General features: G+C 40.0%; 1 protein-coding gene across 2 annotated transcripts in view; it reads right to left on the bottom strand.

Annotated features, from left to right (window-relative positions):
• Positions 1-21434: 21434 nt before the first annotated feature.
• Positions 21435-26851, bottom strand: part of LOC106878961 (uncharacterized) — an 82309-nt gene continuing 76892 nt past the window's right edge. For both annotated transcript variants that reach the window (XM_089359871.1, XM_089359872.1), the window contains 2 exons: positions 24262-24860; positions 21435-21816 (listed from right to left, as the gene is read on the bottom strand). In XM_089359871.1, the coding sequence (XP_089215997.1) occupies positions 21672-21816; positions 24262-24860 (744 nt within the window). In that variant the 3' untranslated portion in view covers positions 21435-21671. The remainder of the gene's footprint in view (positions 21817-24261; positions 24861-26851) is intronic.

Raw genomic sequence — 26851 nt, 5'->3', positions numbered from 1 at the left:
CAAAGCCCTACCCTTTCTATGATGTAGCGCGTGAGATGTAGGTTGTGGATAGACCTGGTCGGCACGGTGCATGTCTGTGCCTTGCCAATCAGCTTGTCCACGACAAGCGCCAACCTCTTGGGTAGCACCTTGGTCAAAATCTCCAACTCTGCATTGAGCAGAGTGATGGGCCAGAAGTTCCCTATCACGTCCCCCTTTTTTGGGTCCTTTCTCAGCAAACAAATGCAGGAATTCTCCCGTTTTATTGCCAGTTACAGTAGACGTCTGCCAAGGGGCCCACAAACAAGTCTGGCATTGAAATGTAAAGCTCGTAGGGTAGACCATCCAAACCCGGTGATCTACCCCTCGTGCAGCTTTTCATCGCTTCTTGTACTTCCAAAGCAGTTATCGGTCTTTCGCAGCACTCCGCCTCGTTGGCCGAGAGTCGCAGCAGGCCGTCCAGGTACACACCGAAGTCTGTCCCGTTGTCCGTCCCACCGCTCGTCCCGAACAGTCGAGCAAAGTGCTACTGAAAGGCCGTACACATCTGCTGCGGTTCGGAAACCTCACGCCCGTTCTGGTCCACTAAAGACCGAATGGTCGCTTTGTTGCCACGCTTCGCCTCCGCCACGCGGGCCCATCGAGCGACCTTAGTCCCCTTCCCGCTTACCAAATATGCCTTAGCTCTGACAACGCAGCCTTCGTGTTTGGCGTCGAAGTGTTGGTCGAGAGCCAACCCGACCGCCGACACGTCAGTTGCAATGCCTGTCCTAAGAGCCTCGTCTAGTTTTCTAACTAAATCCCGCTCTGTTTTCTTTCGTTCTACAGCTAGAGCCTTACTAAACCTAATCGATTCTGCTCTAATTGCCCTCTTGAGAGCAAACCACCAGTTGTTATTGATGATTGTCCCCATCAACGCCCGCTTAACTAATAAACTATCCGGTCTCTGTAAGCTTTGCACGCCGTTAATGATGCGTTTAGCTTCCAGTAACCAGGACCCAGTCTATGTAGCCTATCTAAGTCGAGTGTACAGATCAGGAATTTGTGGTCTGTGTAGCCGACTATGTGGAATTGTGGACACCCTATGCTGTCCCTAATGATAATAATAATAATAATAATAATAATCCTTTCAACAATAGACACAAGGCCTAACATTTTGGGGGAGGGGACCAGTCAATTACATTGACTCCAGTGCGTAACTGGTACTTAATTTATCGACCCCTAAAGGATGAAAGGCAAAGTCAACCCCGGCGGCATTTGAACTCAGAACGTGATGACAGATAAAATACCGCTAATTATTTCGCCCGGCGTGCTAACGATTCTGCCAACTCGCCGCCTGAATAATAATAGTAATAATAATAACTAGCTGGACCCGTGAAAACTTCACGGAAAATAAAAAAAATGTAAGCATCTGTAAATAGTGGCTTCATTTAATAACTATCGAATAATTATATATTAGCAGAACCCTCAGAAATTCTACGAAATTCAAAAGATGTAAGCATCTTTAACAGTAACATCCAGTTAGAGTAGAGGAGAGTAAAAGTAATATCCAATATTGGCTGAGAACCCAGTATAGAGAATATGGTAATTGTAGGAAAGTAAAAGTAACATCCGATATTTGCTGTGCTTATGTATCTGTCTACTCTGAAAATACGGATAAACATTTAAAAACACAAAACGAACGCCGCCTTCTTTTCAGTCACCACTCACCCCACCTCTCTCTCTCACTCCCTCTCTGTCCCTCCTCTCTTTCGCTCCGCCACTCACTTCAAATATACCTCCACTTCTTAACACTTTTTATTTCTCTCTTTCTTCCTCGCCCTTCAACTGTAGAAAAGTAACAGTAACATCCACAGCTATTTGCTGAGAAACAGACAAAGGGTGAGAGAGTCTGTGTTAGAGACAGTCAGACAGACAGACAGATAGATAGATAGATAGATAGATAGATAGATAGATAGATAGATAGATAGATAGGCAACATTTCTCTTTGCAATTTCCATATTTTCAACGGCTTTATTATATATCTTCCAAAACAAAAAGTTTTCCAGCGTTTTCTCTATGAGAATGGTTTCATTCTCTTTCACGATTATTCTCTATCCACTCCCTTCCTTCACTCAATCTCTCTCTCTCTCTCTCTAAATCTTTCTCTCTCTCTCTCTCTCTCTCTAAATCTTTCTCTCTCTCTCTCTCTCTCTCTCTATCTATCTATCTATCTCTTCCCCCTCCCACCCTCCTCTGTGTCTCCTTACCTTCAACAGTCTTCCTGCGTTTAACGCGTTATATTTCTCTTACCTCTCAGCGCTATCAATCTTCCCCTCTCTCTCTTCTCTCTTCTCTCTCTCTCACTCCCTCTTACTCCCTCCTCTTTGCCGCTTTGCCTCTCACTTCAACTATACTTCCTCTGCTTAACAAGTTTTATTTCTCTCTTTTTACCTCTTCCTTTCAAATAAGTAACACGCACCACAAGTACATACGTACGTATGTACGTACATAGGTATTAGCATATTACTATTATTAATGATATTAATAATAATAATCATTTCTTTTATTTCACACCAAGGCGAAGGATGAGGGGACAATACAAAAACAGTGTTGGGGGTTTACATATAATGGAATGATAAAATAAAAACTATACATTAGAAGGGAAGTATACATAGCATATGACACTAGAAAAAAAATAATAAAAAGGATAAAAAGAAATAAAAGAAATAAAAGAAAAAGTGATTGTGATGGGATCCCCCTGATACAGGAGGACCTCTGGGGATAATCAAGGAACCTCACCATCCAAGATCACCCTGAATACCAAAGACGGGAGCCCTCTCCAATGTCTTCCTTCCGACTCACAGGTCTACACTGAGAGTGGTACCATCCACTCTTGCCATTTTCGCAACTTTCACCCACTCCCTCTCCACCCCACTTACCTTTTCAAGTGAAACTTGAAAAAGTTGATGAGGGCTTTACCAAAGAGGAATGTTTCTGTCCTTATTCCTTTCAGCCTCGTTCACCAGATAACCTCTTTCGCCACAGTCACTAGACAAAGGAAAACTGCCTTGCCAGCCCGATTAAAGGAGGGCGGCAGGGCAATCATCATTATGGATTCGGACGACGGACGTATCTGTCCTACACGCGACAGTAGCTGTTCCACATAATTCCACAAGTCACCAATGCCAGGACACTGGATGAGTGCATGTAGAACGGTTTCGCAAGCACCTCGGACAAGCCCGTCTGACAGCACATCCTTGCCTGTGGAGTTTATCTCGAACCGGTAGCGCCCCTCGGTAGCACTGCCAGGCCAAAGACATCTAGAAATTATCCATAACAGTTCCCGACCGGAAAGTCTTCCGGAATAGACTTGCCAGTTCGTCTTCGTCGACGCCTAGGGTCTCCCCGAGGACGTCGCCGTACTTCCCCGCTATAAATCCTCTGTAAGTATCTAAAGTGGAACATCCACCGATCCTATTGCCCGACTTGTAGAGTACAGTGAGCGCCTGACGACATTCTAAGTGCCAGGCGCCCAGTCTCGGCCTATCTTTTACTCAGGACTGCAGCTCCATCAAGGAGACGAGCTGCGGAAAGGCGTGTCTCAGAAACGGAGCCCACACACGTTCACCTTCTAGAAATCGCTGCAGGTGGCGCAACCTGAGTGCGTGTCTGCACATTAAAAGCCATGGCATGCCTAAGCCGCCACGCAAAGAAAGTTGGCAGTAGACCGACCACCTGACCATTGGAACGCATCCCTTCTACAAGAAAATAAACAGGATACGCTCCAATGTAATCAAACAGTAACTGGGACAAGGCACGACGGTCAGACGATGAATAATGACAGAGGCGATGTAGGCATTCGCCACTTCTTCCCGACCCTTCAAGGACAACTTCCTCTCCGGGTAAGACTTCTGGGTAAGAGAGGTCACCCTGTTCGTCACCTCTTCCCAACTTTTATCTACCTGGAAGTCGGGACCAAACCAAACCCCGAGCAGTTTAACTGGTCCGTCAGTCCAGCGTCCGACAGCATCGATCTGCCTCTCCAGGTGCCCAGTTGTAATACCATCGACTTGTCGGCATTGATTTTAGCCTCTGCAACTGATTCATATTCCTTTACAATGGAGCCGACTTTCTCCACTTCGGAGGCGTCCGACACCATGACAGTAACGTCGTCCGCGTATGCAGACACTACCCTCCCGAGTCCAATTTCAAAAGGCAGGCCTTTTAACTGTTCCAACTTCCGCAGCAGTGGCTCGAGAGTCAGCACATACAGAAGAGGTGACAGCAGCGAGCAGCCCTAACGGACCGAACGTGCGATACTAAACGGTTCCAATAGGTGGCCATTTACTTTTACCACCGAGCAGGTACCGCTGTGCATTGCAGCAATCCAGACTCTGAAAACGGGTCCGGAACTGGCCGCCTTAAGGACGGCTTCCAAGTAGCGATGGTCTACCCCATCGAAAGCTTTCGACTGATCTAAATTGATCAGGGCCCCATCGAAGCCAGCTTTAGTCCCAGCCCTGTATACGACATATCGCATACAGTGGAGGTAGGTTGTCGTGGATAGACCTGCTCGGGATTGCACACGTTTGTGCCTCCCCGACCAGACTACCAACGACAAGCGCCAACCTTTTCGCTATACCTTGTCCAAAATCTTAAACTCTATGTTTAACAGAGTTATGGGTCGAAAATTTCCTAGCAGGTCTCCCTTGTCGGCGTCCTTTCTCACCAGTGTTACCACACCCCCGCTAACAGCACTAGGAATTCTCCCGTTCTGCTGCCAGTGACAGTAGACATCTGCCAAGAGGCTGCAAAACAAATCTGGCATGAACACATAGAATTCATAAAGCAGACCGTCCAAACCGGGCGATTTGTGACTTGTGCAATCGCTCATCGCCTCCCCTATTTCAGAGGCAGTAATCAGCTTTTCGCAGAACCTCGCGTCCGTCACCGAGAGCCGTGGTAGGCCGTCTAGGTACGAAGTAAAGTTCGCAACCATCGTTGACCCATCACGTTCCCCAAACAGCCGCGCAAAGTGCTGCTGGAAAGCCGCACACATCTGCTCAGAAGTGAGTAGCACACATCCGTCCTAATCCGTCAAAGACTTGATTATGGTTTTATTTCCACGTCATGTCTCTACCGTTTAGGCCCATCGGACGGCTTTAGTTCATTCGTGTTTTAGTGCACATGTCTTAGCTCTGACAACGCAGCCTTCGTGTTTCGCCTCAAAGAAATGGTCAAGGGAATTCTCGTCGCCAACACGTCGGTCGTGATGCTTTCACTGATAGCCTCTTCTAGTTTGCTAACTAGTTCTCCCTCTAATCTATTTCTTTTTATTGCTAAATCTTTGTTAAACGCTATTGATTCTACTTTATTCGCTCTCTTCAGAGCGATCCACCACCGGTTGTTGACGATAGCTCCCGTCAACTACCGCTTAACTAGTTCGCTAATCCGCTCTTTGTAGCCTTTGCGAGCCGGTAAGGACGCATTCAACTTCCCTGGGTCCCTGTTTACGGTTCTTGTCTAAATCGACTGAGCATATTGCAAATTTGTGATCTGCGTAGCCGACCAATTTAAATTGTGGACAACCTATGCTATCCCTATCGTCTGACCTAGCAAATACTCTATCTAAATACGATCTGGATGACCCACTGTGGTTGTTCCATGTCCATACTGGCACATCAGGGAAATCCAGCCGTTACCTGTCAGAAAGCTGGAAAGTCCTGAGCAGGTTTCTGAGGCTTTTACACTCACTTCTACTATGTACTAAATTCACACAGTCCTTCCGTGCGTTCAAAATACTATTCCAGTCCCCCACTAGTACTAAAGTGCGAGACATTCCTAAGAATGTTTCTAGACGCCTGAAGAAGTCTGGCCTTCCAGCCCCTGTAATTGGTTGTTTCTGTGTTTCTGTGATTTTATGCTGTTATTGATGATGTTGCTGTTTTTAAAGTTGTTGATCTTGTTCTTGTTGTTTTTGTTGGGGTGGTTGTGAATTGTGTTGCGGTTGTGATTTCAGAATAAGTTTTTGCTGATTTCTTGGAGTAGGGCTATGTATTCTTCTCCTTTTTCGCCTACCCGCTTTTGTCACTGTGATCCATTGATCGTTCAGCTCTTCCTTCTCCATGTCATTGCAGTTGATGTTGGTTTGGGAGGAAGAGCATTCAGGAGAAACTTGCTTTTCCGTGGTAACCGGGGGTAGACTCCTTCATTGTCTTAGTTTGGGAGTGGGTGTGAGCGTGGGTGTGGGAGTAGGTGAAGGAGTCTTGGGCACTTACTTGTGATTTTGCACTTGTATTTGTAATGTCGGTAGCAGTGGGACTTTATTTTACCTTGTTTCAGAGCATAAAGCCTTTAAGTGATTTACAAATCCACATTTGCAGCATCTTGGCTTTCTACCCTCCATGGACACTAACAGCTGAGTACCATCCGGGAGATCGATTAGATCAGGCAGCTAGTCGATATGGCCGTGCTTGCATTGCAAGGTCAGTTCCATACCTATACCTAACCAGTTATGCTTACGTAGTTTCCTGACCCCCAATATTATGATTTCATGGTGGTGGTGATGGTGGTGGTGGTGGTGGTGGTGGTGGTGGTGGTGGTGGTTGCTGTCACTTCTGCTGCTGCTGCTGTCACTGTTGCTGTTGTTGCTGCTGTTGTTCTCGTTGTCGACACCAAAACTTTTGACGTTGCTTAGAGACGAAACACTTTTCGCCTCGGTGACGTCATTAAGTTTAGTCCATTCGATATTTATATTCTCAATTCTTTCCTCGTTCTCAGTATTTCTCGACAAGGAGCGCGTTCCTTTGTCGAACATTATGCTGGCTTCATTATCAGCCATCTTTAAATAATTACAGAAATTAGCAAAATATTTGTTTTTACCGAAAGCAGTTAAAATTCAAAAATTATTGAAGTGCACCCCCTGCAAAACAGGGGGGTATTTCTACATAAAATTACTATCTGCGCAGTCCAGACAATCTGAGAAATGTACTGGTAACAATAAAAATGAAAAGCCGGGGCCTTAGAAGGCCGAAAAGATTACAAACACTATTTCAACTTACGGAGCACCAAATTCCCGTGACTTCACAGTATGGTGGCTATAATAATAATAGTAATAATAATAATAATAATAATAATAATAATAATAATAACAATAATGATTTCAAATTTTGGCACAAAGTCAGCAATTTCGGGGAGGAGATAAGTCGATTACATCGACCCCGTACTCAACTGGTACTTATTTTATCGACCATAAAGGATAAAAGACAAAGTCGACCTCAGCGGAATTTGAACCCTGAACGTAAGGACGAACGAAATGCCCCTAATCATTTTTCCCGACGTGCTAACGATTTTGCCAGCTCGCCGCCTTCATAATAATGATGATGATGATGATGATGATGATGATGATGATGATGATGATGATGATGATGATGATGATGATGATGATGATGATGATGATGATGATGATGATGATGATAAGCTAGAGCAATAACAAAACTCATTGGTTCGCTGAAGTAGAGCTCGAAGATATCAAAAATCGGGTACTGGAAAACAGCAGCAGAGGAAACAATGAAAATACTGTTCCTACTGATAAAAGTAATCTCATAGCAGAAAACAGAGGTGAAATCTTTAATAAACCACAGGAAAGGAACAATGATAGCTTGCTCGATGAGAGACATATAGATGGTTTGGAAGTAGACAATAAAACTAATGGTGGAAAAGAAGAATACAGGTGGGGTTAGATATGCGCTCGAAAGATATTTCTGTTAGACCTAAAAGAGAAAAGGAAGCTTAAAAGCGAACAAAGATACAGGGCACTGAACAGGAAGTAAGGTATTAAAAGAAAGGGCCTGAAAGTGATAATGGAGGAACTGAAACAGCGCCTCGTTGCAAAGAAAGCAAAGATGGTAAGATGCGACCAAGAAATGAAGGGATACCAACAGAATAGGTTATTCAGAGTAGATCAGAAGGGATTCTACAAAGAAATAAATGGAGAGTGTACATATGAAAAGTTGATACCAGATAACATTGAAAGTCAAAGGTTTTGGAGTGACACTTGGAGCAAAGAAAAGGAGCACAAGAAGGATGCTGAATTGTTGCAAGAACTGAAACAAACAGTAGTCTATTCCAAACAGGCAGAACTATTCATTTCAGTTAGGGAAGTGAAGGAAATCAGCAGAAAAATGAGCAACTGGAAGGCCCCAGGGCGCGATGGAGTTCAAGGCTACTGGATCAAAAGATTTGGTGAATGTCATACATGAATAGCTACACAACTCAGCACCTTGTTAAAAACCAACCAAGTAACACCAGAGTAGTTGACAATGCGTAGGACAGTGCTGTGCTTCAAAAACATCGAGAAAGGTAATACGGTAGACAATTACAGGCCGATATCCTACTTGTCACTTATGTGTAAATTATTGACTGGAATAGTCGCAGAGTCAATGTACGGACATCTGGGGGAAAATGGAGTCCTGACACATGAGCAGAAGGGTTGCTAGCGTAAGTGCAGAGGTACCAAAGATCAACTCCTGGTAGACAAAACTGTACTTAGAGACTGCAAGAGGAAGAAAACTAACTTAGGCATGTCATGGATCGATTATCGTAAGGCGTACGATATGATCCCACATTCTTGAATTATGGAATGTATGAACCTATTTGGTATTGCATCGAATGTTGAGCGATTGCTTGGAAAAAGTATGGCGAAGTGGAGAACGGAACTGACAGCATATGGAAGAAGTTTAGGGGCAATAGAAATCAGGAGAGGCATCTTCCAAAGGGACTGCCTGTCCCCACTGATCTTTGTATTGTGCATGATATCACTAATACTGATTCTGAGGAAAGCAAAGGCTGGGTATATATTCAAAACCGCCAACAAAAAGTCAACCATTTGTTATTCATGGATGACCTCAAACTTTATGGTAAAGATGAATCCCAAGTCAGTTCCCACGTTGGTACGGTGTATGCTTTCAGTGCTGATATCAGAATGGAGTTCGGACTGAAAACGTTTGGTGTGTTAGTCTTGAAGAGAGGCAAAATCAAATGTATCGACGGGCTAGCGATACTGTCATGGGAGATTATGAAGCAGATAGAAGAGACGGCTATAAGTTCTCAAGGATATTGGAAATGGATAAATTGATGGAGAAAGAAATGACAGAAAAATTTAAGGTGGAGTACTTGTGCAGACTGAGACCGATTCTTAAGTCGAAATTAAACGGACGGAATAAGAATGAAACCTGGGCGGTTTCACTACTTAGATATGGAACAAGGGTAATCGCATGAACAATAGACGAACTAAGTAGCTTAGACAGAAAGACAAAGAAGTTGCTGACTAGATATGGGATACTCCACCAAAAAAGTGACACGGATAGATTGTATGTACGAAGAAAAGAGAAGGAAGAGGACTGATTGGGTGCGAACACAGCATTAGAGCAGAAGAAAACATCATAGCATAGTATGTAAAAAAAATGCCACAGAAACATTATTATTGGACGTAAGAAGGTCAGACTTGTGTAGGATGGAAGATTGCAAAGATAAAGCATTGTACAAGCACTTGAAAATGAATGAAACTGAAAATAGGTGGGTAAAGAAAAGAATGCATGGGCAATTTCATAAGGATGTTGAAGATAAGACAAACAGTGAAAAAAGATGGCTATGGTTCACTGGTCGTGAACAGCCGGCACTGTAATACATCTCCAGCGTGAGACAATAAATAATAATAATAATAATAATAATAATAATAATAATAATAATAATAATAATAAGCCTTTCTACTAAAGGCACAAGGCCTGGTATTTGGGGGAAGGGGATCCCAGCGCGTAACTGGTGTTTAGTTTATGGACCCCGAAAGGATGAAAGGCAAAAAACAACCTCGACAGAATTTTAATTAAGAAGAAGAAGAAGAAGAAGAAGAAGAAGAAGAAGAAGAAGAAGGAAGAGGAGGAGGAGGAGGAGGAGGAGGAGGAGGAGGAGGAGAAGAAAAAGAAGAAGAAGAAGAAGAAGAAGAAGAAGAAGATTTAAAGTACCTCTTCTTCCCACCGAACACACACATGCCTGAGCACATTACAACAGACCTCTTGTTTATTGGCCACAAGAAGCCTCACACATACTTGCAAAACATTTTGTAGAAACTGGTTACAAACAAACATGCTGGGAGACCATAAAAAGTGTGTGAGATACAAGTTATGGGGGAATATACTTTACAAATGACGACTACTCCTATGCACCATATAGGAATTTTTCTAGATACTCAGTTTCAACGCATGCCTACACACATGGTATATCAGTCTGCCGGTGGTATCTGGCTTTCAAGGATAGGTTTTCTCAGCTTATTTCTAGGTGAGACTAGTTACCCAAGCTCGTAATATCATCCCAGATCCTGTTCACTTGAATGTCTGGACACACCAGAGCTCAGACCTCTTAAATAGTCCACTAAATGTAACACAGCCAATGACCAGCATAGATTTACTTCTCTAGGTACCGAACTGCAAGCCCACCACCTTGTCCCGATTAATGAGTGCTCCTATTATCAGCTTATATTTGGTACTGATCACCTTAATTTTTGTTGTGTCCCACATCATAGCGGTGACGCCGTCCGCGTAAAACGACACTGCTCTTCAGCATCTGACTTAGCAAGATGTTCCTCAGCCTCCGTCCCCACCTTTCAAGCTTTCGTAGCAGAGGCTCAATAACTAAAGTGTACATAATAAACGAGAGGAATTTCTTTGACGGACCGAGTGTGCTACACCAAACAGTCCTATAAGGTGATTATTTGATACTACCAACAAGCAAGATGCCACTGCACAATGTAGTAATCCTAGCGCTGGGGCTTTCGAACGTTTTATATCGATGCAAATTGGTAAATACCCTCTAGATCTAAACCCAACTGTCTATGTCATATCACTAAAGTGGGGTTTTCTTTAATTAATCTGTCCAAGATCGAACAAATTTGTGCGGGTCCGTCCATACTACTTGCAAAAGGTGTCCACTATTTTGGCCTAAGTCTTTGACTCTGCATTCCAAAGAGTCATGAGCTGAAATTTTCTATGAAGACGTCCTTCTTCGAGTCCTTTTTCAGCGACGTTACCACTCTACTTCACACAACTGGGAAATTCTCCCAGTTTGCTACCAGTTCTGTTAGACATCTGCCAAGAGTAAAGTAGCAATTCTAGCATGCCAGAATAACGTTTGTAGGGAAACCCACTCGGTCTTTGAAACATCTCTTCTAAGCAGACAGACATAACGTCTGTTATTTCAGAATCTGAAGGTGAATTTTAGCAGCACTCCATCTTTCCAACCACTAGTTACGGAAGAGTTTCGAAATCTTGGTAGCAGCTAAAGGCAGATTGGTGGAAAGGAAAAGCGGAAAGCTTGAGTAACGATATGACCATTAATGTCACAACCAACAACAACAACAACCACCGTCACCATTTATACCAATGTTGTTGCTATTGTTGGTGTTGTTATTTGGGTAAGATGATGAAGGCTTGGCCGAAAAAGAAAGTTTAGTCTATCGCACAAACTCTTTTTCCATAACCAGCTTCTGAACAATTCTTATTATAAGAGTGCTTAAAGCGGTGAGCTGGCAGAATCGTTAGCACACCGGGCAAAATGCTTAGCGGTATTTTGCCCGTCTTTACGTTCTGAGTTCAAATTTCGCCGAGGTCGACTTTGTCTTTCATCCTTTCGGGGTCAATAAATTAAGGTCGATGTGATCAACTTACCACCTCCCAGCAAATTTCAGACCTTGCGCCTATAATAGAAAGGATTATAAGAGAGCTTATGTAGGTATATCTATATATGTAATCAAAACACTACCTGCGCTTCCACCCAATGCATATTACACCCTCTCTGACTATCTCGTACCTCATTCGGCCACTTATACCAACTACATCACTGAAGAAAGAAACAGAACGTGTAAAAGAAAGAGAGAAAGAGGGAGAGAGAGAGAGAGAGAGAGAGAGAGAGAGAGAGAGAGGAAGAGAGAGAGGAAGAGAGAGACGAAGAGAGAGACGAAGGTGTTTTCTGACAGACGAGAGTACCATCTGGGTGTCTACCTGCTGTATCGCAGCCTAACAATACCTCCCTACCCTGTAAAGTAATGTTCATGTACGTCGGTTCATCTCGACGTTTAAGAAGAGGGTTTTTACATGGTCGTTCGACCAACTGGAAATAGCAGCTGAATTTCCCTCAAATCACGCCTTACTGTCTGCAAAATAAAAGGATATAATGAACAATGTAGTTCCTGATATACAAATAAGACATGATGGCCGTGACTAGAATACCTTTTATCATTGATTTCTTCGATCAGGGCTAAACAGCGACACCAACAGCAGATTTTACTTGGAGTTAACGTGGGGATGCCTCTACACGGTCGCTCGACCTGTTACAAATAACAGCCAAATTTCCCTCAAAACACAACTTACATACTTAAAAATAAGACACTTTGAATAATGTAGTTATGGTAATACAAAAAGATGGCGTGGTCCCGACTAGGACGTATTTAATCATAGGTCTGCTTACTCGACGCTGACTTTGGGTTAGAGAGCAACAATAGCTGTTGCAACAGCCGGTAAAATAGCAGAGGCAAAACAGTGCAAACAACAAAAAGTAGATATACAACAACAGCAGCATCAGCAACAACAAAAAAAGAAGAAAGGAAAGAGCAGCTGACATTAAAATAATAGCAAATTAATTAAATGCCGCCTCCACCATTACAGCAGTCAAAAACAACAACAACAACTATAACTCATAAACTTCAGCAACAATAAATAGCAGCAGAAATAACAATAAGAACTGCATAAATATCATATATATATATATATATATATATATATATATACAGTAGCGGCAACAACAGCAACAACTACAAGGACGATGGTGACTGTAACGACAGCAACAATTCAATTATAGTAACTGCGTCATGCAGTGACAAGAACGAAAACGACGGTGGCGGTGGCGGCGGCAACGGCGGCAGGGACGACAAAGATGACGGAGGCGACCATGATAGTGATGAGGAAGACGACTTATACAGCAGTAATTCTCACGACAGTTTCAACACTCCTTGCAACACTTTAGCAAAATTAGGCGCAGGAGTGGCATATAGGCGCAGGAGTGGCTGTGTGGTAAGTACCTTTGCGGTATTTCGTCTGCTGCTACTTTCTGAGTTCAAATTCCGCCGAGGTCGACTTTGCCTTTCATCCTTCCGGGGTCGATAAATTAAGTACCAGTTACGTACTGGGGTCGATGTAATCGACTTAATCCCTTTGTTTGTCCTTGTTTGTCCCCTCTACGTTAGCTCCTTGTGGGCAATAAAGAAATAAGTAGCTTGCTTACCAACCACATGATTCCGGGTTCAGTCCCACTGCGTGGCACCTTGGGCAAGTGTCTTCTACTATAGCCTCGGGCCGACCAAAGCCTTGAGTGGATTTGGTAGACGGAAACTGAAAGAAGCCCATCGTATATATGTATATATATATGTATATATATATGTATATATATATATATATATATATATATATATATATATATGTATGTGTGTGTGTGTGTGTGTGTGTGTGTGTGTGTTTGTGTGTGTATGTTTGTCCCCCCACCATCGCTTGACAACCGATGCTGGTGTGTTTACGTCCCTGTAACTTAGCAGTTCGGCAAACGAGACCGATAGAATAAGTACTAGGCTTACAAAGAATAAGTCCTGGGGTCGATTTTCTCGACTAAAGGCGGTGTTCCAGCATGGCCACAGTCAAATGACTGAAACAAGTAAAAGAGTACATTATTTTACATATACATATATATATATATATATATTCACACACAAGTGACGACATTGTTGAATGCTATAGGTGTGAAGGCCGCCTATATTGCATGTATCTTTTATTTTTTTACTTGTTTCAGTCATTTGATTGCGGCCGCGCAGAGGCACAGCATCGAAGGGTCTTAGTCGAACAAATCGCCTCCAGGGCTTATTATTTTTTAAAGCTTAGTATTTATGCTATCGGTCTCTTTTGCCGAACCGCTAAGCTACGGGGACGTAAACACACCAAGACCGGTTGTCAAGCCGTGGTGGGGGACAGATACAGACACAAAGACACACATAGATATATACATTAACATATATCTCGTCTACCAAATCCTCTCACAAAATTTTGTTCGGCTAAAGGCTACAGTAGAAGAAATTTGCCCAAAGTGCCACGCAGTGGGACTGAACCCGGAACCGTGTGATTGGTAAGCAAGTTTTTTACCACACAGCCACGCCTGCGCCTATATGCATGAGGAAAACAATTTCCGTATTTGCAATATACAAAAAAGGTACAGGAATATTTTTGGTCAGGATAATTTACATTACTAAAAAGAATTTTTAAAAAGGGAAATAACTTGAATAGGCCTATAACATAAATCTTGGTAATTAAGTGAAGGGGCTGAATTGAGAAGAAAAGCTGAGCCCTCGGGTGGAAGTAGGTCTACTGGATGAAAGATGTCTCGGGGATAAACTATCCCCCTATAACAATAACTATCACCATATTACTACTGTCGGAATTAACTCAACATGCATATACTGCTACTACTACTACTACTACTACTACTACTACTACCACCACCACCACCACCGCCACCACCACTACTACTACTACTACTCTAGATATGCAAAAGAGGAACAAATAACCGTCACTGTTACAATAGACTAAAATACCAATCATAACCGACAACAATAACAAATATATCTAAAAAGAAATATCTAAAGCAATAACCATCAGTGCCTAAATTAACAACTACAGCAGCAACAATATCAATAACAACAGTAACAACTAAAACAACAACAACAACAACAGCAACTGCAATAGCAGCAGCAACTAAACAAACAAACAAAAAAGATGGTTGGACGACCATAATAACCAAACAGGCAAACACTCACACACACATACACACACAAACAGGCACACACACATGCACATGTACACATACATACATGTATGTATTGTTTATATGCATATGTATGTATGTATGTATGTATGTATGTATATAAATATGTGTATGTATATATACATATATATGTATGTAAGTAGGTAGGTAGGTAGGTAGGTAGGTAGGCATAGTCTTTTTTCTCCTCAGCCGGAAATTCCATTTCTGTTTTGAAACTCGGAAGAACAAATTAGTTCCTGCAGCCATTCCACAACCCATGACTTCCCCTTTACATCTGCATGGATTCCATCCAATTATAACTCAAAGTAATAAATATTCTTTGTTTTTTATTGTTGCAGTTGTCATGCTTGTCTGCAAAACCTTTGTTACTTCATTCTGCGAAATTCTTTACATAATTCGTTCTTATATATGTATAGAGTCAGTCATTTTTCCTAAGAGAAACTTTGATGTCGTGACGTTCATGCGTCATCAACTTATAATGAGTTGGCATGATTCTAATGGAGAACCAAAACCACACCATAAGCTCCTATCTACACCTGTATTCTGCAGTGAGGTCTACCTACACTTAAACATTCCAGCAAGCTCTGTTTATACCCATACTCTCCTATCGGATTTCCCTACGTTCCTATTCTCCGCCAAGGTCTACTTACATCTGTACTCTACTGGAAGATTTGACTACATTTGTACTATATTGTAAAGTTTGTACTCTGCAGTAATGCCTGTTTACACCCATTCTCCTCTGCCAGGGCTGCCTATGCCTATACTCTCCACTGAGATCTGCCAACGCCTGTATTTCTCTGCCAGATCTGCCTACTTTTATACTCTACAATGAAGCCTGTCCTCACCTATACTCATCACTGAAGTCTTCTTACACCTACACTCCCCATTGCGGTTTACTGATACCTGTACTTCCCAACAAAATACATCCGAATTCATACTCACTAACTCAGGAATAGGGTGTGTAGAGGGTACAAGTAGAGGTACCCCCTAAAATATTTAGAGTGCAATGAAAACGCTTTGAACATCCCTCTGAAAAACTGGTTTGTACTCCTTAAGCAAATTTTGTTCCTGCACTTTATGTTCACTAGTGTTTGGCCATGCCACCTACGAAAGCAACAGTTCATATATTTGTCATCACATTTGTGTTTTATTCATAGCTCCAATGTTTAATTTTTAAAATAGTTCACTCCATCTCACTGTAAATAACGATCGTAACACAGTAGAATTAATATGTATTTCGTTATTTCTCATTGCTGGGTTGAACTCGTCTGGAGAGTATAGCTTAGAGGGATATAGGTTCCACTAAGCTCACTTATCTTAGATACACTGTATAAGAGAAAGTCCTCAGCAAATCTCTACAGAAATTAGAGGCATTTGGAGATTAAGATATGGTGTCAGCCATTTGGCGATGCTGATTGTTTTTAATCTATTTAACAAGATTGTTTTTAATCTACTAAACAAGATTGTTTTTAATCTACTAAACAAAACTGATTTTTATAACTTTTGTTTAGTAGATTAAACAATTACATCGGATTGTGCGAAGGCAATTGCATAAGTCGCTATGTTAAGCACCTATCTTCTTTCCGGCACACAGATAAAAGTAAAGCCACTAAATTGGCTAGTCACGTATAGGGTTTTAAAACCAACTCCACACCACATACAATCAAGTGGAAAATCATTACAAAAATCCATGCCATATGTTAATGTATAAAAAAAAATGCAAGTTATGTGTCGCTGAAAGATCACGTATATTTTTAGATCTAAGAATTACAGATGAGAAATCTTCAGTAAATGTAACCATATGGACAAATTGCTTTTGGCGAATTGGAGAACATCACCCTCTCTGGATTGGGTAACGGATTTTACACCATCTAATCCTGCAGCTATACAGTCAAAGGGAGCATAACTCTAATTCTTCTTTTGGCGTTATTTTCATTCTACTTTTTCTTTATCTAGTTTTCTCTCGTGCTTTTTCTTGTTCTGTTGTCTTGATTCGTAATATGTATAGGCCATGCGCCCAGAGCCTAAAGATTACTTGGAGACAGTTGGCGTGTTTTAAAACCTGCCTAGATTATATCTTCAAATTATGAAACTATTAGTAGCTCATAATTATATACTGTGTATATTAAACAATATTTATTTTTCACAAGTTGGAGTACTTTTTTGTTGATCATACCTGAACGGAAAAGTAAACTATATCTCCTGATAATATTCTTTGTTTTCCTTTGTGGAAGAAATGCAAATTGATTTTTTTTTTGCTCCCCACTCTAGAGCAGCTAACATTTAATTGCTCGTGTGAGAAGCACGATTCTTCCAAGTGAAGTTCTACCACAGACAGTGTTTGATGCTGGGATTTATTGATAGACATTGCGAAGCTGATACGAATAGGAAATTGCAGTCTTCTGAATAAAAGAGAAATTTCTGCTCTCAATGGAATGAAAGGAATTCTGGGTATGAAAACATCCCCTCCTTTTCCACATCCACAGAGAATGGTGGCCTCAGTAACATATGGCATAATCTTCTTTACCATCAGGCGTGTCCCACTGCAGAGTGTTGGTGGATCCAAATTCTTCAATAACAACACTGGAGTTTCCACTTTAAGTTCCAATCTGTGGGGAGGAAGCTCCAATGAATTGAAAAATCCTATTGGGTAATTTGCCACCTCTTCTAGATCTTGAATAGTATCAACTGACTTATAGATGTGAGGACTTCCAGGAAAGTACTGCAGCAGCTGCTCATTAATTTTACTTACAGTGCTATTTTTTTGAGCCAGTTTTGCTCATTCACACAGCCAATTGAGATCGTGATAATGTTTTTGACTAATGGATGTTAGGGAAACAATCAATTTCTGAAAGTTACTTCGGAAAGAGTTACGTCCCTTGAAGTAACCCAGGAAAGGGTATTTTTCTGCTCCCAGAGGGTCCGTTACTCACGTGTAACATTTTTAAGTGTCTAAAACCATCTCTGGACCATAAATAATGTATGTTCTCAGTTTGGAGTAAATCAGTTGTGAACTTCAGAAGTTATGCGGGTTTACACACACACTCAATCTCACTTTGATATATATATATATATATATATATATATATATATATATATATATATATATATATATATATATATATATATATATATATATATATATATATAGAGAGAGAGAGAGAGAGAGAGAGAGAGAGAGAGAGAGGAGATGTCTAGTATATATATCTAACAATACAATAAGATATAATAATATATTAATATATTTAGATATATTAAGTACAATATAATATAGGTGGCCGTAGCAATTAAAACAAAAGGGTCAAATTAATAAATGAGGGTGCAAAATAGCACATGCAATTGCTAGAAATGAGAGTTAAAATTTTACTCGAACACCCACACAAAAGCATTAACCTCATGAAATATTCGGGACTGCGAGAAGCAAGCCACATCTTTCTCTGGTGAGATAAACTCACAAAATGAAATAGTTTGATAAAACCTTATCACGTGATTTCGAAATTTGATGAATATGATCTTGCTTCTCGTCAGAGGTTTCCACAATTAGTCTGGGTTTGAGAGAAAACCTGCCTCCCATTAGTTCACGAGAAAAACAAGCCGTCCCAGTGCAAATTGGCTGCGCTACGAAGCGCCTACTTTTTGATGACCACAACCAGCCGTCCCAAGGCCGTGTCCATCTGCCCGTGAAGGCGTGTATATATATATATATATATATATATATATATATATATATATATATATAAATTATATTATATATATAATTATGGAAAAAAAACGATGGGTTTTTTTCCTTATGAAGTTTTTTCACGCTGACTACTTGATAAATTCTTATAAAGATTTTATCCTTATATTATATATATATGTATATATATATATATATATATATATATATATATATATATATATATATATATATATAATATAAGGATAAAATCTTTATAAGAATTTATCAAGTAGTCAGCGTGTGTGTGTGTGTGTGTGTGTGTGTATGTGTGTGTGTACGTGTGTGTGCGCGTGTGAAAATAGCACCAGTCATCTTGCAATTCTTGTCACTGGAACCTTCTATGACGACAATGTTGTACAAGCTTTTGTTACTTACCTCCAATCACTATTCATTATGTGAGATGGTTATCCTCTGACAATATATTAAGTCATCCCATAAATAATGCAGTTTTTTATACTTCCTTTATTTTTCAGAATTAAAATAAACAAAGTTCTTTTTAAATCTAAATTATACTTTCCTCCATTGTCTACAATGCTCTTCCATCTATCTGGTAAACTTGCAAGGCCCCTCTTCCAAAATTCACTTCTCCGTGACGTATAATACTCCTCCAGTATTATTCTGACCTCATCTACAGAATTCATGTCTTTTCCATCCAAATGATTTTGAAGACTGCGGAATAATTGATAATCAGTTAAAGCAATGGCTGGCGAATATGGTGGGTGGGACATCGTTTTCCATACGAACTGCTCCAGCCTTTGGAATGTCATCCTCGCTGTATGTGGCCGTGCACTATCCTGATGGAAGAACATCTTTCGTCTTGAAACGTCTTGGTCGTTTTCCTTCAAGCGCTGACTTAAGCCGCTCAAGCTGCTCGCAGTAGATCTCCATTGTTATCGTTTGGTTTGGGCTGGAGCGTCAATCATTAAATACTGAACTGTTTAATGTTTCGAGAGATACAGTCTTTAAAATCATGTAGGCTTTCCAAAACTAAGATATGCTAGTTCTGGCAAGCATAATTTTGTGTGAAAGGCAAAGCTCAATGAGAGAGATCACAGAATAGCGAATGGTAATAAATTTACATCTAATATAGGAAAACATTTTCAAAGATTTTATCAGTGGCCAGCATATTAAAAATACCTTTTAAGGTGAAAATTATAAACAATTATAAATAAGGGCAAAAGAAAAAATTTCTATGCCAAATATGCCGAGAATAGACTTAAAATCGTCAATAGCCACATATATTTCATCACTGTCTCCTACTCTATGAGAATTTTCAGTCTGATCGCACGTGTCTCGAGGTGTACTGGAAAATTTCTATTTGGATATATTTGGGGTACTTAAGTTTTCTCATGACTTTGCGTCGGCTTGCTCCATACATGCAAGTAAGTATTTCATTTATTTCTTAACGTATTTATCGCTGAAGACGAGAAAATTCTTTATGAATTAACTCAGAAATCGGACCGTTTCGGTAATAACGGAATTTTAAAGAAATTTCTGTCTATTGCTTCGAGACATGTGCTTATAGTGACGAATTATATGTCGTTATTGACGATTTTAAGTCTATTCTCGGCATATTTGGCACAGAAATCTTTTTCTTTTGCCCTTTTTTATAAGTTGTGTGTGTATATATATATATATATATATATATATATATATGACCGAAAGGGGTTCAATATATATATATATATATATATATATATATATATATATATATATATATATATATATATGTATTCGTACATGACCGAAGGGGGTCTCAAAAATATATATATATAAGGATAAAATTTTATCAAAAACTTTATAAAAACTTTTCAGACACCAGGAATTGACTTCATTTTTATTTTCTCATTATTTGCAATTGCATCAGCAAATGTAGATATAAGGATATTCGGTAGATACAAAAGTGTGCCTCGTTTGTTCCCGCTTACGAAAAGAATTCCCATGTGTTCCGATTTAACTATAAAAGACTTTAGCTGAATCTGAGTACCCAGACTTTATAGGCATAGCTGTGTGGTTAAACGTTCGCTTCGCAACCACATGGTTTCGGTTCAGTCCCACGGCGTGACACCCTGGACAAGTGTCTCATACTATAAGCCCTGGGCCGATGCCGTGTGAGTGAATTTGGTAGATGGAAACTGTGTAGAAGCCCATCGTATATATATATATGTGTGTATGTGTGTGTGTGTGTGTGTGTGTGTGTGTGTAGGAGGTGTCTTCCGCTTGACAAACGGTGTTGGTTTGTTTACATCCCCGTACATAGCGGTTCGACAAAAGTGTCCTACAGAATAAGTACCATACTTAAAAGTGCTGATCGACAAAAACCTTTCAGGGCAATGCCCCAGAATGACCGCAGTCTAATGACGGGGACAAGTGAAAGAATGAAATAAGTCAGAGAGTAAAGCACAACTCTATTTTTATTCTCTTTCTCTCCCCCTCTCACCCCATTTTCCCTTCATATTCTCTCTCAGCGGAGAAAGAAAGCCTTAATGAAACTTTCATAACTTTACCATGTACATCGGTAATGAAGTTGATTGAGTAAAAGATGTTCGTATTCCATTACTTGCACTGTGTTGCGCCAGTAATCATGATGATCAGTTCTAACATGGCCCAGGTTATATAATAGTTAACTATTTACTTCTGATCCATGGACTGTCTAGGATCATTGCGATTTATTTTATAGGAAATCAACTCCGATCGACATGAATCTCTATCTTAGTGGTATTCAGTATTTTGACTGCGTAGTGACTGGAAATCAAGTGATGATATTACTGATGCATTTCACATGAGAAGTTAAGACTTTTAAAGGTAAAAAAAAAATTGAGGAAAAATTTGTAGAAAAGTATTACTTACAAAACTTTATTAACCATACTTTATTAAAACGTGAATATTAAAGCAAATAAAACATGATTGCTATTTTTATTTCGGATCAAGCGTTCAGAGTTTGATATCGTGCTTTAGTTAATATTCAACGAAACTACTAAGTATTTTTTACATAATATATCTAAATTTTATAGATAACGAATAAAAGAGACATTTCGAAAATTATTTTCAAAATGTTTTCAACTTGTGACTGTCAAATTGTCCTTTGCGGAGGGAGAATGTTGGACTTCTTCAAAGTCTTATTTTCGCGCTTTTGTTCTTTCTTTTGTTCTTTCTTATCAAGGGTTGCAGTCACTGGTCTAGACTTCGAAAAGGGAGGGTCGATTCTCCCTGTAGTTCTGTTGTAATAAAAAGTAAAAAAGCGTTATATTGTGTGTGTGTGTGTGTGTGTGTGTGTGTGTGTGTGCGTGCGTGTGTATGTGTGTGTGTACGTGTGTGTGCGCGTGTGAAAATAGCACCAGTCATCTTGCAATTCTTGTCACTGGAACCTTCTATGACGACAATGTTGTACAAGCTTTTGTTACTTACCTCCAATCACTATTCATTATGTGAGATGGTTATCCTCTGACAAGATGAGGCAATCATTCATTCATTCATGCATGCATGCATGCATGCATGCATGTATGTATGTATGTATGTATGTATGTATGTATGTATGTATGTATGGCTGTGTGGCTAAAAGTTCGCTTCGCATATTTGCAGTCGTGTATGCTTGTCAAGAGCAGGGCTCATTAGCCACCAACGGAGTCGCAAATGCAAAATATAAGTTAGTCCTAGAGCGCACAATGTTCCTGAAGGTCGGCAATGGTCTTCCTCGGTCACGAGTGGACGGCCATCATGTATGTTCAACTTATTGAAACAAGTAAGTTGAATCTTGGTACAGCAACCGGTAAAGACAGAATCTGTTCCTAAGTTTTGCGCTTTGGTAGTGGCCGTATCACACTGAAACTTCATGAGCTTGTTGGTGTAGTCTGGAGGGATGGTGCTGTCCCCAAGGATGGCAAGAACGCAATTATCTCCCCTCTCGATAAAGGAAAGGAAATCGAAATAAAGTGTGGCCATCGTGGAGGTATTGCTGTACAGTCAGCTGCTGGCAAGGTTCTGTCAAGTATCTTTCATACCCTTGTAAATGACGTCCTATCAGAATTTCGATGTGGCTTTCGATCTGGTAGAGGAACAATGGATATGATTTTCACAGCAAGACAAATGCAGGAGAGGTGTTATGAGCAGAGTATGAATCTTGTCCAGGTTTTCATTGATTTAACCAAAGCGTTCCATACTGTGGATAGGGCACCCCTTGTAGAAAATACTCGACAAACTTGGTTATCCGAGTCACTTTATTTCGATAATTAAATCATTTCGTGACGGAACGGAAGAATAGGTTAATGTTTGTGGCGGCATGGTGAGACTCAACCTTGAAGAGAATAGTGTCAAGCAAAGTGACAACCTTGTCTCAACTCACGTTACCTTGTATTTTGCGGCCACTCTAACTCATGCTATTTCGTTGCGGATTGTGTCGATTTACTGCCAATTCGAAAGTTTTTCAGTCTCTTATTCGTGACCTCCTTTATGCGGATGATTGCTACTTGGTCGCTCATACAGCTGAAGCCATGCAAATTCACATGATCATATATTTGCATCTTGCAAGATATTTGGACTCAGCATTAACTTGGATAAAGACTGTCGTTTCGACCTGCGGCAGGAAACCCATACATGAGACCCCCACTACCATCTTAGTTGAAGGAATAGTACTGAAAGTTGTAGACAAGTCTGCCTGGGCAGCACACTCAGCCGTTCTAGTGTCTAGTCCCGACATAGCAGCACAAGGCGAAGAAAGGTAGCTATGTACCGCTCATGAGTGCTGACATCGCTTCTTTACACATGTGACACATGTAGCCTTTACAAGGATCATATAAATGTCTTTGAACACTTCTAACAGAGATATCTGAGACACATTGTGAATGTTGACTGATCCTTGCGCACTCTAGCCAGAGGTCTGGTGGGGAGCCGACATCCTAAGTATTGGGGCAATGGTTACAAGCACCGTTTACATTGGACTGGACACCTTGTTCGGATGAATAATCAGGCGCTTCATAAACAGATGCTATACGGTGAACTTGTATGGTGAACGTGTTTGTGGAAAGTATCCCCCAACAGAAACCAAGACTACGTTTGAAGGATTATGTAAAGTCCTTGTTGAAGGCATATGAGTCATAGAAGGTCAATTGGGAAACCAATGCTTGTCATCGTCACAAATAGAGGAAACAAGTAAAGGAAGGAATGGATAGTTTAAAAAATTTTTTAAAAAAACGCCATTTTTATGCTAAATTTCAGTGAGCTGTTCGAAAACGTACCGCCAGTGTAGTGAGTAGGGGAAGTTTAGCCTGCAGTATCTGAGGATGTTTATGTTTATCAAGAGCTGGACTTAATCACCAGCAGAGCCGAAAGTGTAAACTATAATTCTCTCTGAGTGCACAATGTTCTCAATGGTCAGCGATGGTCTTCTTCGGTCACAAGTGGACAGCCATTATGTATGTATGTATGTATGTATGTATGTATGTATGCATGTATGTATGCATGTATGTATGTGTATATATATATGTAGGTATGAGTGTGCGTGTATGTATGTATGTATTATGTACGTATGTATATATATATATGTATGAGTGTGCGTGTGTGTATGTATTATGTATGTATGTGTATATATATGTATGTATGAGTGTGCGTGTATGTATGTATGTATGTATGTATGTATGTATATGTACCAAAATTATATCACTCACATGAATCTTTTCCCTTTTTGTTTTAAGAGCTTGTCAGGTGCGCAGTTAAACAATGGAGTTTGGTTTCCATACGTTATCAACCTATGTTTTGGCCATAGTGGACCAGGTACAAATGCATTATTTCTTTCATATTGAGGATGGTAAGTTGAATAGGAAGGGATTTCCTTCAAGTCATTGGATTCGCAGTCTAATTCAGGATAACTCACAACTCCCAATGCGGGCATCTGGTGTAACGGATAGAAGGTGAATGCTAACTTTTCGGGTTCATCTTTAAGCAAACCTTTCAAGCGCTCGAGTTGACAGGAAGCCTCTGATCCTTTCTCTAAAAGTTCTGTATTTGGGAGTACACGGTGAAACTTCTTTCGTATGTCTGACACAACGATTTTAGCTTTCCAAGACTCAAATTCTTTTTGTTTTAGTTCTTTCCGATATTGTTCATCGCTTGTAGTTGATTCTATCACAGGGGCAGGTTCGTCGGGTTTTGTCAGTGAATTTTTCCAAAGGTCAAAGTCGTATTTTCTGTCCTTCCAGGAATAATGATAAATCCGTTCACACTCACTTTTATCTCGTTGAGGATAACAACTTAAATCTTCATAAGGCTACAAGAACAGTTTTTTAAATATATTAGATTCGGTTCATATAATGTCTAGCATTGTAATAAAATTGAGTTAGTGAGAATTCTTTATTGTAAACAGAAGTAGGATAATGTAAACAACCATAACTATACATTATTTACATTGGACGGATATGTGTCCCCATCTTGTCTGTTGTTACCACAACGTTTCGGCTGATTTACTCTCCTGCCTTCATCAAGTGTCCTGGTAGAATTTTGAACCCAACCCTGGGTTTTGCCGATGTTATTATTATTATTATTATTATTATTATTTATTCAAAGCACTGCCTGGAATTGAACTCGTAATCTTGAGATTAGTAGCCCGCGCTCTTAACCATTATGCTATATGCCCGTGGGTTTATGTAAATAATGTACAGGATTCCTCGTCTCTAAAATGTAGAACAAACCATAACTATAGTAGGAAACTGACCCTCTAGAACTGGGATCGCCAAATTTTTTTCGATTGTCGACCCCATTTAGCCACTTTTCCTTCCGCATCGACCACCTTCCTCATTAAAAATATCTTAACACCCTACAGTACCGTACCATATCTTAAATGCGTACCGGGTACTAATGCTGGCAATTAAAATGTTAGCTAAAATATAAATGTACGACAAATAAAGAAATTCTATAGAAGATGACAAACTTTTTACATTTAAAACTACGTGTACAAGTATACAGTATTAAACTTTAAATTCTTATAAAACTGTTTGCACGGTTAAAAAATGTGGAAAACGCATCATGTTTTCCCACTTTTCATGGCGCTGACTAAGTATTTCAAGCAGTTCATCTGGGTGAGCTGGTCTTTCGCATGCCGACCCCCATTTGACCCCTTGGCTATTATCGAACCCCTGTAGTTCCACGCCGATCCCTAGGAGGTCACTCGGACCTCCTTTGGCGACCCCTAGTCTAGAACTATGTATAACATAGTAAATTACTATCTGTATCGTGACATCGTAGAAAACTATTCCATACTATAGAAAATCGTGGTGTCATAATAGTGAAAGGTTACCATTTTTTCACTACGACACCAATCTGTTATAAGTAACATTTGCAGAAGAACTACTCTGCATTAAATTTAGAGAAAAATAGAAAAAATCTTGCAATGGATAAGAAATCAAAGCAAATAGCAGATAATGCATTACGTTATCCAGTTGACAATTACGCTACAATAGAGGAGGGACGATACTTTTAAAGTCAACAAATCTAGGCTACAGTTGAAAATAACAGAAATTATTGTAAATGAAGTAAGGTTATAATTTGATTATTACAAAACACTACGCTTATGTTTGTGCATTTCTTTACAACTCCAAGGAAATTTATTATTGTGCTGCGTTCGCATATCGTGCACGATGAATAGTTAGCTTAAATGCATTTGATTTATTGTTGTAGAATTATAAAAAAATGATGGGTTCTACCAATAATAATTCATAAAGAATGATAGGAACGATATATTTGCTGTTTTCTAAAAGTTATTTATTAGGATTTAATTCTTTTTAGACTCATACTTCTGAAATATTGATTTCTGTTGTATATAAAATTGCGTTATGCAAGGGGAAATAAACTCCATTTTAAGTTATTTCCCTTCGAAGACAAATTTTTTTATTTTGTTTTTTGCTCTTCGCTTTATTTTTTTGTTTTGTTTTTAAGATAAAAATATTCATTAGATAATGCACGCGGCTATAAATTTGGTGGGTGGGTATTGCCGATTGAATTAGCCTCCATACTTGACTAAGAACTTATCTTCTCGCCTCTTCATCTATACAAAATGCTGTTGGATATTTCCATAAAGGGGAACAACTCTGTATGGAATACTATTTCAAGATAACCTACCACGCCAACACAGCGAAATTAAGAAAACTGGAAGGGAAATATTTGATTTGAGCAACATTTTCAAAAACAATCCCCACCACTAATTAACTCATAATAGGAAAATAAATTTATGTAGCCATTCTGTTATACAATTTACCACCAAAT

The sequence above is a fragment of the Octopus bimaculoides genome, chromosome 11 (assembly GCF_046866305.1).
Source record: "Octopus bimaculoides isolate indiv1 chromosome 11, ASM4686630v1, whole genome shotgun sequence".
NCBI lineage: Eukaryota > Metazoa > Mollusca > Cephalopoda > Octopoda > Octopodidae > Octopus > Octopus bimaculoides.
The sequence above is the reverse complement of the archived record's forward strand: the minus strand, read 5'-3'. Positions and strand labels throughout refer to the sequence as shown.